Source organism: Falco peregrinus, chromosome 1 (genome assembly GCF_023634155.1).
Source record: "Falco peregrinus isolate bFalPer1 chromosome 1, bFalPer1.pri, whole genome shotgun sequence".
NCBI lineage: Eukaryota > Metazoa > Chordata > Aves > Falconiformes > Falconidae > Falco > Falco peregrinus.
In genome coordinates, this window is record NC_073721.1 from 110,829,387 (window position 1) to 110,843,371 (window position 13,985).

Below are 13,985 nucleotides of genomic sequence, written 5' to 3' on the forward strand. Positions count from 1 at the left end.
ATTGGATGGCTTTTATACCAGTGTTATTTTAACAATAGCAGTTCTTTGACTTAGTTTTATTTCTAAGATGATTTTTGTATTGTTGGTTTATAAATGTAGTTATATTGTGATACTTTGTGGCTTGCTTATTTGCATCTAAAAGGCGGCCATCTGCCATTCTATATAATTAAAAAACCCAATGCAGAAATTAATGAACAATGTGTGCTTTGGATTGGCTAAACCCAAACTAGCACACTTTCAACCGTGGCTAGCTCAGGCAAAAGGCTGAAAAAATGTTCTGCACAAATTCAATGGCAAGTACAGCTCTCTGCTGTGCCTGATCAATACTGGAAATGTCAGGTATGGACAGAAAGTCTTTGCCTCTCCCGAGCAGAGCCCATGTGAGTTTGAGTTTGTCTGGTGTTGGCTAGACTTGGGTTTTATCTCCAGTTGAGTGCTGCATCTTGTGAAACATTTTTTTTTTCCTTAGCGTTTTTAAATTGCTGTAGTCGTTTCTGTTCTTGTGCTTCCAAAGCTATCCTCCGAACAGATGTTCAGCCACTGCTTTCTTGCCGCCTTGGTTTCTTCACAACTTAATTCAGTGTTAGTAATCATCCCTGTGACCAAGTCAATGTAACTAGGTAGCTTGAGCATTGTCCTGTTAATGAACAGATTCTCATTGCTGGAGAATTAATGCTTTTAAGTAACATACTAAGACTTTTTCTATGGAGCTGTGGGAAAAATCTTGCTGTAATGCCATCTCTGCTTATGCTGGATACAGTGACTAAAGTTGCTGTATTCCTTGCAGTTTCCTGACCACAAATGTTAGGATTCTTTTGTCAGATCTACAGTAATAAAACATGATGAATATCTGTTTCCATGTTCTTGTGGAAGTTTTTCTAAGATTTGTAGACTACATGCTAGAAATCAAAGTGGTTACTTTAATGAAGTACCAAATTTCCACCCTCCTGAGATGTTAATGCATATAACTGTCCTTTTTTTGCATATGTTGTAATTCTCTTATGCAAATTGCAGTGCGTGTAGTTTTCTGAATTAGAGACTTAGGTTTGGAATTTTTCTCTTCCATGGCTGGTCAGAGAAATGAAGTCCAGTAGTGGTCTTTATCACCAATTAATGCTAGTTTAAAAAGATTAATGACAATGTGGCTGTATGTGTTAGAATTAAGAAGCTGTAGATAACACAGACATTTTTTGCCTTGAAGTCTTGTTGCTTTTTAAACCCCTCTAAGTTAAAATTGATATTGATCTACTACTCTGTTATATAATAGCAAAGAATTTCAGAAGATATTTTCAAGATGAGTAACTAAGCAATAAAATGGCAGGTGCAATTCAGCATAGAAAGTAATTGCAGCTTCACATATAAAGTGATGGGCTCTCAACATTTCCAGTGAAAAGTGAAATCTCAGGAAACATCAGTCAAGTGATCACTAGTAGTCAAAAAAAGCAAAATACATTAAAAATAGTAGGAAGTTAGTAAATAATAAAATAGTAAAAATTATTACGCAGTTTTCTAAACCTGTGGCTTGCGCTCATCTTGAATTCTCTGTGCACTGCAGGTCCAGTCAGCTGTATGTTTCATCTTGGAAGTAAGACACAAAGACATGAGAGTTAGAATAGCTGGATTACTGCTTAATTTTAAAATCGATCTTGTGAACTGGAAAGCTTACATGTTTTTAAGGAAATAATGTATTCATCCCTATTAATTAAGGATTAAACAAGGATAATAAATCATAAGATTATTCTAATCTCTAATCAGAATAACGAATACCGATATCCTCATGAAATAATGTGACATATGGGTTTGAGGAAGGAGTGGTACTCTTGTTCACGAATAAAAGTAACTGTTCAGTAGTGTGAATCACATTATCCTGGATTGGTTTTAACAGCTGTCTGTTCTTAAAGCGATTACTTATGACATAACTTTTACGTTTCATATAGCAAACATAATGTAAAGATGACTTTTCTTGAATAAATACATTGTTCGAAGTTGTTTTCAGATCTCTAAAGCAACACAAAATATATTAAGCTTTTGCAATGTTACTTGACGAAAAGAGGATTTTCCAGCCCTTAATATTTTTGAACCAGATTGGGTATTGCAAATGAATGAATACTGAGAAATGCAATCATGTTTGACAGTTGCATTTTTGTAAAGTGAAAGGACTGTCATTCAATAGAATGATGTTACTATCTCAAAATAATCTCATTATATCGCTGCATTTTTATTTCCTCCAGGTCTCTGGATACAATATTGAGCAGTGCAGTACAAGGCTTGTCTGTTCTTGAGTCTCATTTAGTGGAAGTGGAAGGAGACACCCTTTGCTTGTATGGTGCTGGAGCACTAGAGTGCCTGGATCGAAACTGGAGTGTTCAAACAGCTGGAATTATTGTCACAGTCCAATTTATGTTCATAGAGTTTGATGAAATAGTTCAAGTGTTAACAAAACTGAAGACAAAATTTCCTAATTCTGTGGTAAGAATGCCTCAGATTTGACCTGTGTGAACGGCTATGGAGTACGTGTTCTCCAACAGAACTTTAATTTGCCATAGTCACCCTTGAGTGCTTTCGTATCAGTAGATATGTTTGTGAATTACGTATTTGCTTGGTGTTATGCTATAATGCTGATTTTAACTTGCTACTTCTTAAAAATGCACTTTAATTTAGATTCTCACACAGGATTTTCACACTAGTTATTATTTATCTCTGTTCCTTTCACTTAGCTGATTATTTTTTGCAAAACTGATGTGTAAATTATAGTACTGCTATTCTACAATATTTTTATGGATCCATTGTATCAGGAGACTTTCATTTGTGTTGTGAATTCAAAGATCAAATAGCTCATAGGAGAAAAAGAGAGAGAGAAAAAATCAAAGGGAATAGCTAGCTAAACCAGTACAGCTCTTGAAATTCCTCAGTTCTTGATGGAGCAAAACTACATAAATGAGGTGTCCCTGTAGTAGTACTTTTTTTTTTTTTTTTCCCTTGGACATTTAAATCAGTCATTTGGAAGCAAATAGTGATACCATACATAAAGTGACTTGTTACTCAGATGATATGCCTCTTGAGCTCTGGGCTTCTTAAGATTTTTAGCTGAACGAAACTTAATGGTTTCATTGGAATATATAACTTTCTGGGGAACTTAAGACAAATGTATCTACCTCAGTGAAACAGTTGTTTCATTGTGAGGGGAAAGCTTTGAGGGGGATACCAGAATCTCAGATAAATTTTTATCTTCACCATCAGTTTTTTCTCCTTCACCTTCCCCCAGTAATGTTACTGTGCAGCCAAATATACCGTGCTCACAGCAGGAGCACCAGGATAGGGCAGGGTTCAAAGAAACAGCAGGGTATGACTTAATGCCAGACTGCTATGGCTGAAAAAGCAGAATATTTAAAAACTTATTTTGTACTTACTCTTATGTGGCAGATGTTGCAGTTGCTTTACTTGCAGAATTAAAATGAATATTGGTCAAGTAGTATCACTGCTTTTTGTAACACTGAAAATATTAGTACTATTACTATAGGGTTTATAAATTGCCTAGGGACTTGTAACATTGACATTCCTAAATATATGTAATACGCCAATTGGTGGATACATTGATGTGTTTTGCCAGGAAGACTTCAAATGAGGTGAGCTCAGTTGCTTCATCAGATCTAAAGGCTTGTTTGTTGGAGTTTGAAAACTGTTTGAGTGGCACAGAACAGGAATCTTTGTGCTCACACTTTATTGTTTCTGTATTTAATTTATTGTGGTTTGACTTCTCTTTTTTTCAGCACCTGAAGTTTAAGGAGACAAATCTTGTGACACTGCAGCAATTCAATGCATTAGCTCAGCTGCATCACATTGAACAGTTGACAGTTGATCCTCAGGGAAATCCAGTTGTCAACTTTACTCTGTGGAAATACTATGTTCTGTTTAGACTGAACCATTTTAATTTACAGAAGATAAATGGAATAAAGGTAGGACAGTGTTTCTTCCTTCTTACTGTTAGTCTTGCAAGATAAAGTAGCATTGTTCTTAAAAAGGCAGATGAATTGCTAATAAAATGAGCAGAACCCTGTTAGTACCCTTTCAGTATTAGGGGGGAAAAGTTTTTTTAAGTACACTTCACGATATAATTTCTTGTGCTGTGCATTTAAGTCCAACTGTACTGTGTTACTGTAGGCGAAGGTGGTAAGATTCTTAGTTGCCATTAGAATGTTGTGTTATCTCGGATGTTTGCAATTGGAAATGACAGTCTAAATCTGTACCTCAGTGTTTGAGGTTTACAGGAAGGGAAGACTTTATTTAATTTTTTTTCTTTCTTTAGAAACACATGCAGAAATAATAATGAAGAACCGCGTGATTTTACTTGATTTAAAGAAGCATTTTATTATGTTCAAAGCAATCACAGTGTTGACACTGAATACTTTTGCAAAAATGTGCGTTTGACAAACTGTTTAGTAGTTTACAGTATATGATTATATTTTTCAGTGTAACAAAATATATCTAAACTAACATTTTCTTCTTTAAGCCTATCACAAGAAAAAGTCTGTCAAATAGCAAGCCTGAAAAAAAATAATCTATGTGCAAGATTGTTAGTGTGTGGTTTTTTTGTTGGGTGTGTGTTTTATGTTTAAATAAATGGAACATTAGGATGCTAATTTGCTATTCTTTGTATTTTCCTTTATGCCAATTGAAAGTAAATTTATTCAAGCATAAAAAATAACTATTTTATGCTTGGGCTTTGATTGTAAACAGGGGGAGAACAGTTACGGTGTAATATGATATTTGAATGTGCAATTTCAAATGCTAATTTAAGTTTATGTGGTGTTATGGAAGTTAATTAGAGCAAAAATAATACATAGTTTCAATGTTTAGATCTGGTATTTTAATTTGGTCATTGTATGTTATGGATTAGGTTTTTTACTTGTTATCTGATAAAGACATAGTATAAATGTTGTGGTTTACTTGGGTTTAGTTCTGTAAAACATGAATTAGTTGCACAGAAGAGCAGGAATTGGTTTAAGACCTTACCTGAACTAACTGTGAGAGAGAGGATGAGGAAAGATGAAAGATAAAGGCCAATATGACTCACTCTAACAGCACAGTATCTTTAAAAGAAAAAAAAAAAGTGATAGTCGGGAATCTCATGAGAACTTTTAAAATAACCTTGAATTTACTAATTTACAAAAAATGCCCATCAAAGTCGATAGTAAAAAAAAAAAAAAAATAGTTGAATGTGGGTGTAAAGTTGTTCGTTTGTTTTTTTACTGCTACATATTTTCAAAATCAACAGTAGTGAGTCAAAATAAAAGACTAAATAGAAGACTGATCTCACCTGTGGTCTTCATGGAGAAAGAAAGAAAAAAGAAGAAAATAACACAATTATTTAAGTAGACTTTTTTTTACAGTCTCTGTCTTTGGAGGAAAGCTTTGAATTTAATAGTACTTGGGGGTGAATTTAGTAAATGGATTTACATGTAGCACAGCATGCTTTTTATGTAGGACATATATCAAATCTTAAATACGTATGGCTGGAGAACACTTTTGTCCTCAACAAACTTTTTCAGCCAGACCACTTATGAAGATGTGCACACAGAAATTTTTTTCTGGTGTCATTAATAATTTGAAAACTGTCATAGTCAAGCAGAAGAGAGAGATGAAATCTGATAGCTGCTTTTCCTTAGTCTACAACACAAATCATGGTATCCAGCTTTGCAGATGTGTGTTAACTTTTCTTTTAAAATCAATAACAGAAAATCCTCTTTCAATGTAAATACAACACCCTGAAGTGTGCTCTCGGACCTTAGATCTTAGAACTAAATAAGAACCTTAGAGCTAAGTAAGTTTCACACAATGGAAAGGGAAATGTGCATAATCTGCTATTCTGATTATCATTTGCTTGCAAAGTTTGTGAATGCTATTGTGTTGCCAGCTCTGAGGTATGTATAGTTGGGGAGTAAAAGCAATACATAGTAACTGAATTAACTAAATAAATTATGTAACTCTAGCACTTTTCAACTTTTTTTTTTTTTTAAAAAAAAAAAGAAGAAAAAATAAGAAGCATAAGGAAGCTTCTGTTTTTCTCTCCACCCTCCCCCTTTTATGCCAGTTATGTTCCAGGCTGGAAGCTGAGTGTTAGTCTCCCCCTAACAATGATTTTGTTCCCTTGACAGACTGTTACATTTACTAGCTGAAGAATCAAATTCTCTTCACTGAGATACTACGACTGGGGAAAACATAAAAGAGTGTAATCTCGGATTAATTAAGAGTTGACAAGGTTTGAAGTTACTAAACTCTACAGAATGTTTCACACCAAGTGTTATGGCATACAATATAGCAGGTGTATCACGGTTACTGAGTCGGTGCCTGTTTTCTGTACTTGGCAAGAAGCAGGCATAATAGACTTTACATTTATGTGATATTACCGTTATAATCTTTTTGTGATTAATGGAGCAAACAGTGTACTGGAATAAGATGGTAAACATGAGTTTCTGTGAACTAGAGTGTATTCAGCATTGTTGTCTCTGTTGACCGGGTCCTTATGCTTCTCTTAACATAAATAAATAAATTAAAATCACTTATTTCTCCAGCAGGCATTTCTGCTGGCAATGGTCTTTGTTTCCCTAGCTGCCTTCTGTGCTCTTTCTTTTAGACCTTGCTTCTATTAACAGACTGTTTAGTGAGGTCATCTACTCTTAAGCTACAAAGTAAGACTTACTTAATTTTAGCTGAAAATGAGCACTTCTAAACACTTGGAAAATGGAGTTGATTTCACATTTCAGCTTTCCTGACCTATGTTTTCTCTGGTGAATTTCTCCCTGCATTATGCTGTTGCAGTACACTTTAGGCAAGGCTAGATTGTACAGCGAATTAAACAAGAACGTAATTAAATTACATTAAGCTGGATCAGAAGTCCATTTTACTCCAATGTTTGAATAATAGAGAACACAGAAATTGTCTGGAAGTACTTTGTAAATATTGTGAGTATTGAAGTTTATTTAATAATGGGTTGCTTTCCAAAAATGTTATAAGATGAACGGAAATTAAATTTGATCCAGAAGTTAAGAAGTCACTGAGTGAATTTCATAGTCCTGTGTTATCCAGGTCAGATTTAGATGATCATAAAGATTTCTTCTGCACTCACTGGAAAGCCAGAAGTCTAGAAACTGTGCCAAACAAACTTTTGGCAGTTGAAGTCAGTTCATAGTCTGGCCATCAGGGCAGAAGAAACTACAAGGCATGGTCTTCAGAGGTTATGAGCCAAGACAAACAAAAGACAATAACAAAAACTACCAGAAAATAAACCTTTTCCACCTGTTTTATGCAAAATTGAGATGTGTAATATTAATCCTGAAAAGTTTTCAACCATTGAAGATTAGTTTAGAGAGACATCTGTAACTGAACGTTGACACAACAGTATGGATGGTATTTAGAGAAGTGTAATGGAGGAATGCTATTTTGTGGGTTGTAAAATGCAGAGAAAATACTTTTTTTAATTTTGTTTTTGTTTTTCTGTAAAACCTGTCTTTTATAGAAAGCCTTCTCTATGATGCTGCCAAACTAAGGGAGACCGTAACTTAACTTTTCACATGGGGGTACCCAGAATCTTTTCATTTCTCCAGCATAACTTGATCAGAAATTTTCCAGTAGACCTTTTGTAAGTGCCTGCAGTACGGAGCAGATTTAATAAGTCTGGCGTTCAGACACTCTGTGTAAGAAGTCATTATAAAATTCCTTGTTTCGTGAAGACTATCATGAAGCACAGGGTAGGATGTGTATACATTATAAAGTTTCCAGAATTACAGGAAGTAAAACAAGCACCAGTACCTCATTTGGTTTCTTTTAAAGTACATTTTAAGTGCCAGTAAAAGCAAACCTATGTTTTGAAGATATGTCTGGAACAGAGCTGTATGCAGTGTTCTGCATAACAAATTTCAGTTAATTCTCAATGTGCATATGTAATGAAATACGAATGTGCCAGTTTTGACTTTTTCCTTTTTTTCTTCCCCTTCCCCCCACTTCCCTCACAGGTTACTGAAAATGATATTGTCATGGCAGAGAGGCTCTTTGGCATTCTGGCGTACGTGGCATCTTCTGAGCTGCCACATTATCGCATGCTTTCATTATTTGGAGAATCTAGGTAAAATACAATGAATGTATCTGGAATTTGTTCAGAATGTATTGTTTACTTCTTTTGCATGCTGTCATGATGAATTCTTTCTAGGTAAAAAGACAAAAATTTCACAAATAACGTCTTACAAAAGATAGGTTCTCTGCTTATAGCAGAAATATTAGCATCGCCTGCTGTAGCCAGAGGTTTTCATGGAAATTGTATGAAGTCTGCTGAATAAGATTAAAAGGCACATGCGCACAAATGTGCTGCTTGTTTAATTCTCCAGTTGTACTGGTATTGGTGAAGATTTATGGACTTCCATGATGAAGACTGATTATTTTTAGCAGGTATTTTATAGTGGGTGCCTATAACAGTTAACCAATGTAAGAGTTGGTGCTGCAAGAAAAAAGGTGCTTAAAAGAAATATTTTTAGTCATCTATAGATAACATACTTAAAAAAAGTTTACGCTGCAAGACTTCCTATTTAGGAGATGCTATACGATATATGTCAAAGTCAATTGTATAGAGGCAAAGAAACACAGGAATGTTTAGTCATTAAGTAATTTGAGTAACTTGAGGATGCAATAAACTTGAAAGCTCAAAGTACATGTTCAGAGGGAGAAAAGAAAAAAACCTCCACAATCTCTAGAAACATTTGCACTTTTAAAAAAGTTTCCAATAATTAGAACTGTAAATCTCTCTATCTTTTCACAGGAGGAAGCAATTCCAGTATCTGCTGGAAGGAAAGGGAAAGAAATCTGGGATTGGGAGTGAGGAAAGTAGTGATAACAGAAGAAACGGAGGGGAAAGCACAACTCGAGCAACACTGAATTACATGACAAAGGACTTTCATATGGAAAAGCTTGAAGTAAGTATATCATTACAAAATATTTTCATCCTCTATTGTATAACCTTAAACTGCTACTCTTTGAATTTGTCTATATATCAAGTCTCAGTTGTGCTATTGAGAATGGTGGTTTTAAAATACCTCTGCTTAACATATTTACATGTATGATCAAACATTTCAGCTAACTGATCTTTGCCAAAATACTGGATAATGGTCGGTTTCTGTCTTTAGTGAAGTGGTTCCTGAACAGTGCCACAGTCTCAGAAATACATTCTCATCTGTAGAGGACTGAAGGCAGTGGGTTGATTAGCATTGATAACATGCAGCTGTGGCCTTGCCTCAGAGGCAATGGGTTGATGGACATGGATGATGTGCAGCTGTAGCTCGTTCCTGCTAAGTGGTTAAATAGCCCTGAGGATGGTGGGAGAGGGGCTGGATGGAGGAGGAGCAGTTTGGTCTGGCTTCTGGAGGAAGGAGATACAGCACAGACAGTAGAATCTGACCAATGGTAAAGCCTTGTTGCAGCCTACTAGTTTGATTGTGCTGCAACACTCACCTACAAGCCTTATGTTCGTAATGAAATGTACCTGCATTAGTAAAATAAAAGAAGTGAGCACAGTTTTTTAAAAAAAGAATTGCATATGTATATTGCACATGTTAGCATTTTCTAATGGAATTGGAAAATCAGAAAGTGTATCCCAAAATGAATTGGTGAAGAACACCCCACAGACAAGACTTGAGAGAGTGCAGGCTGTAGTAATAAAGAGTCGTTTCCTAGCTTTTAAATGAGCTACAGGAAAAAAAATATATAGGGGATGTATTAAGTTTAATTATTAATAAAATTGCAAGCTGTCTTGTTTTGGATAAACACATCAGTCACGCTTGCTTTAGTTTGCATTTCTGATCTGCTAACTCTTTTGCTTGGGCAGGGGGAGGTTGTTCCCAGGGAGAACATGCTTTCAGCCACAATCTCCTTTCTGTGCAATCATCACAAGTTCTAGCTATATGCACCCCACTTCCCCTGCTTGTCCCGTGATTTGCTTTTTCGTTATGTGGAAATATATAAATCCTTTAGTGCAAGAAAGTAAATGAAGTTTAGTAAACTTTGAATTTAGTTATTGCATTGTGATCGAGTTGTATCGGATCCACAGCAAAAAAAAAAAAAAAAAAAAAGATAGTGACTGTGTGTGTGGAGATAAAGAAAACATTTTCTTTTGAAAAGCTGTGGTAGCAGTGCTTAAAACTTTATATGTCACAGTGAGGTATTCCTCTTGTCCTTTACCATGGAACAAGCACTATAATAAAATAAGTTTAGTATTCCTACAGCCCGTGAAACACACGCGTTATCTTGTCTTCCTAGCGCAGCAGTTCACACCTTGTCCTTTGTTATAGTGTTATTATGTATGTGGCAGCAGATATTACAGGTTGTCACAAGAGAAGAGTAAGATAAGCAAAAAAGACTGATTCCAGTTCCCCATCAGTAGTAAACTAACATAATAAATGTGATTGAATAAGTTTAATGCTGAAGATGATAGTCTGAGTCATTGATTAATAATCTGTTTTATAGAGGAAACAGCTGGAAAGTATTTTCTCTGCTTTATCACTCATTTAAGAAAACCTATGTTTTGATGGCCTAAAGCATGACCTAACATTTTAACAGTGCCATAAATCAAACTAGTTAGATATTTAGCACCAATATAACTTATTGTTCAAAGCTTATTATGGCATTTTATAGAAACTCTGCAAAATCAGGGATTAATACAGTTAGAGTGACTAAAATGTGGAGCTAGTAGCTGCACAAAGTGCAATTTTATTTATTTTTTTTTTTTTTACAAAAGTTCAGGTTACTTCAGTATCTAATGTACTACATCTTAGGAACTGTGCAGTTGCCAGAGTCCTTCAGGAAACCTGTGGAAAGGATGAATACTGGCATATTTTTTTTGTGACAAGATATTTAAGTTTTGTTAGGACAGGTAAACAAGCATATATTTCTAATTGTTGTACTACAATCATGAAAAGCTGGGAAGGGAAAGAAGGAAGAAAAGTAGTTTAGTGCTTAATGATTTCGTAAATTCTCACAGCTATGTTGGAAGGCACCAAAAATTGTAATGTTGTTAAAAGGTATTTACATGATTACTTAAAAGTGGATTTCACATTAATTAATGAGTATAATATGAATATTATGAATACAGTAAGAATCTGTGGCCACGTTCATAAAAGCCTGAATTAGAACCTGGGTTGTGCAACTCAGGATGAATGTGCAGTGGCCTTTTTGCCTGCTCATTGTGATGTTCTTTAATTCATTAAATTTCTGTGGTGGTTTTATGGATTTGCTATTGTTTAACCTCTTCTTTATCTTACTCAATAATGCAATGGTTCTCCCATGCAGGAAATCAAGGAAAGAAAAACATTTTGCCAGACATACGTTGAGAACTTAGTGAAAGAAGCAGCTGACATCAACATGAAAAATGAGTCGTTGCAGAAGCTCTGGCCTCAAATGTTCATTGAGCTTGTTAGAGATGCAGTGATAGAAATACGCAATAAAAATTCCTACATGAAACTCTGCTTGCAGCGGATCACTGATCAAAAACAGTAGTCAAGGCTTGTTGTCTTGCAAGGTTTTGGTTTCAATATTCTGTGATGTTTTACAAACTTAAAACAATAGAATATAAAATTACCATCACTATGGCATACTTCACATGCACACACCCCCAAAGGGATGCCTTTAAATCTTAATTAACTCTTCTAGTTTTGAAATAAAAGTTTACTTGCATACTGCTTTAACAGCGCTTCCTTGGCTGAAGTGATGAGGTAGCATAGAAGTAGCTTGGTGATTATCGTGTTTTACTAAATTCTGCTTTGTTTTTATCTGCTACCCTTTCTTCTGTAGTGCTACAGCATTGATTTTTTTTAAAGGACAAATTTACACTCTGCTTGCCTTATTTTTTATTGAACACTTTTCAATTGTCACCTTTTTGACTGTTTGCTGCTGTTTGAAAAAAAATAATAGTAGCCGGGGTTTTTTTTAACGAGCAAAAGCTAATAAATTATTTTTACATCCTGAACTGGATGAAGACTTTATTGTTGTTGTTTAATTTGTGAGATCATAGAACACTCTTTCACAGCAATGCCATCACAGTGCTCATGATTCAATGTATAATGAGCCTAATTCTGAGCTGAACAAATTGCCTGAACTTGATTTCAAGTGTTTTTCATTAAATTCACTTATATTAGTCTGTATGAATTATAAACAGGTAAAATATGAATTTGAGGTGTACTCAATTAAGCTTTATTTTTTTTCTGTTAAAATGTGTTTATATAATTTCTTTTGTTTCTTGATTACTAAATGATTAATTTTTGAGGTTTGCCAAAGTCAAATGAGCTAAAAATGCATGCATTACATTTGGTAAGGAAACTGATGACTATTATTCAGTTGTAATTAATTCTGTGACTGTGAAAATTTCATATTTGTCAATAAAAACAAATTCTTCACTTTTGCCCTTCACAGATAACATAAAGCACTGTGTACAAAGAAAAGACTTCTTAATGCTGCATGAAGATGAGGCACAACTTGCCCCCAAACTGATCAGCTGTGAATAATGGGTATTAAAACCACATTCCATAGTACAGTAACTCCCACTGTTAACACCTTGCCATCTCCTCCTCAGAAATTGCATTCAGGAATCGTTAGCCAATCTGGCTGGTTCCCGTGGCTAGTGTTCATATGCAGGTAGGAGGTTGTGCCATTTAAACTTAATTTTATGGTTCGATTGTATCTTGACAAAACAATCCAGAACCTTTGTGCATTCTTTTCCTCTGTACAAATTGATGTTATTTTACTTAAGCTCATTTATAAAAGAGAAATATTCATAACAAAAAAAAAAAAGTTCATGGAAGGGTTTTTATGGCTCAAGATGAAGGTTATTTTTTGACATTACCTGGACAAGTCTCTCTTGCAAATGCAGTTTAGTAAATTTCTTCACCCTGAAAATAGCCTTGAATGAGTGGCAGGAGTCCAGTGGTCCGTAGGTGTTTTGGAATATACAGTTGACTTGTATGCAGGTCAAGCTGGTGCATCGAAGTTGTCAGAGAGGATCCATTTTCTGAGCTTGTTACAGGTTAACAATGGCACACATGCTGTTAATTTCCAATTTGGTTTGTGATATGTGATCTTCTAAAGTATGCCTGTAGGTAGTTGCTTTTCAGTCTTTACAGAATTTAATGGAAGTTAAGTCACTTAAAATCTAAGAAAATGTTAAAAGTCCTGAAGAACTGCTCCAGCAGATGATAGAATTTAATAGAAGCAATCGCCCCTCCAGGCTTTTTGAATTGCTTCATGGAATTTATAGTGAAGAATAGTGTGTTTGATAGGATATTTTTTTCTTTCTATTGGAACATTGCATTCGTAAGCTTTATGGTACACTTTATTAAAGGACCAAATTAAGACCCTGCAAAATGTGAGGAAACGAAGAGTTAACGTGACGGAAATAGTCAATATAGAAATGATCATGCAAAAGTTTGGGGTTTTTTTGATCGATCAGTTCCTTTACATCACTTCTGTGCAAAGAGGGTGGTGGAGCAATTCCAGCTTCTGCTTGGGGACAGAAACCTCAGCAGCTGTGTGGAAGTGCAGAACTCTCCTGACGATGTTAGCTGGAGCAGATGGGCCCCTTTTGAATCAGATTCAGCAGCAATAAAAGAGTGGAAAAAAATGTGTTAAGAAGGGTGGATTGGTCTAGAGGAACAGGAAGTTCTCCATGGGAAAATCCAGAGAAAAGCCAGACTTTCTGATACTAAGGCTTTATAAGCATAATCCCGATTGGAGGCTTTAAGGTAGGGTCTTGAAAAACCGAAGTGAAATGAATCAGAGGGTGTTGACTGTGAGTTGTAGAAACATCTCCTTAAAATGCTCTGTATTCCCAGTGGGCTGTGGATGCTGCCAGTTTGGACTTTTTTCAAGATAGCAGCTGTTTTGTAACAAGATTGCTAAATGGCTGAAGTGAGGGTAGTCAGGGAGCTATTATAAATGAAGAAAAGATTAAT

The 13,985-nt window shown here is 35.2% G+C and overlaps 1 protein-coding gene across 3 annotated transcripts in view; it reads left to right on the top strand.

Moving 5' to 3' along the window:
- LRRC49 (leucine rich repeat containing 49) overlaps window positions 1-12,587 on the top strand; it is a 49,506-nt gene extending 36,919 nt beyond the window's left edge. For 2 of the 3 annotated variants that reach the window (XM_027782123.2, XM_027782124.2), the window contains exons 7-11: window positions 2,232-2,469; window positions 3,771-3,956; window positions 8,013-8,122; window positions 8,810-8,963; window positions 11,332-12,572. In XM_027782123.2, coding sequence (XP_027637924.1) covers window positions 2,232-2,469; window positions 3,771-3,956; window positions 8,013-8,122; window positions 8,810-8,963; window positions 11,332-11,538 — 895 coding nt within the window. In that variant the 3' untranslated portion in view covers window positions 11,539-12,572. Of the gene's footprint in view, window positions 1-2,231; window positions 2,470-3,770; window positions 3,957-8,012; window positions 8,123-8,809; window positions 8,964-11,331 lie in introns of all 3 variants that reach the window. The other variant, XM_055790879.1, reaches the window with a different exon arrangement.
- Window positions 12,588-13,985: the final 1,398 nt, after the last annotated feature.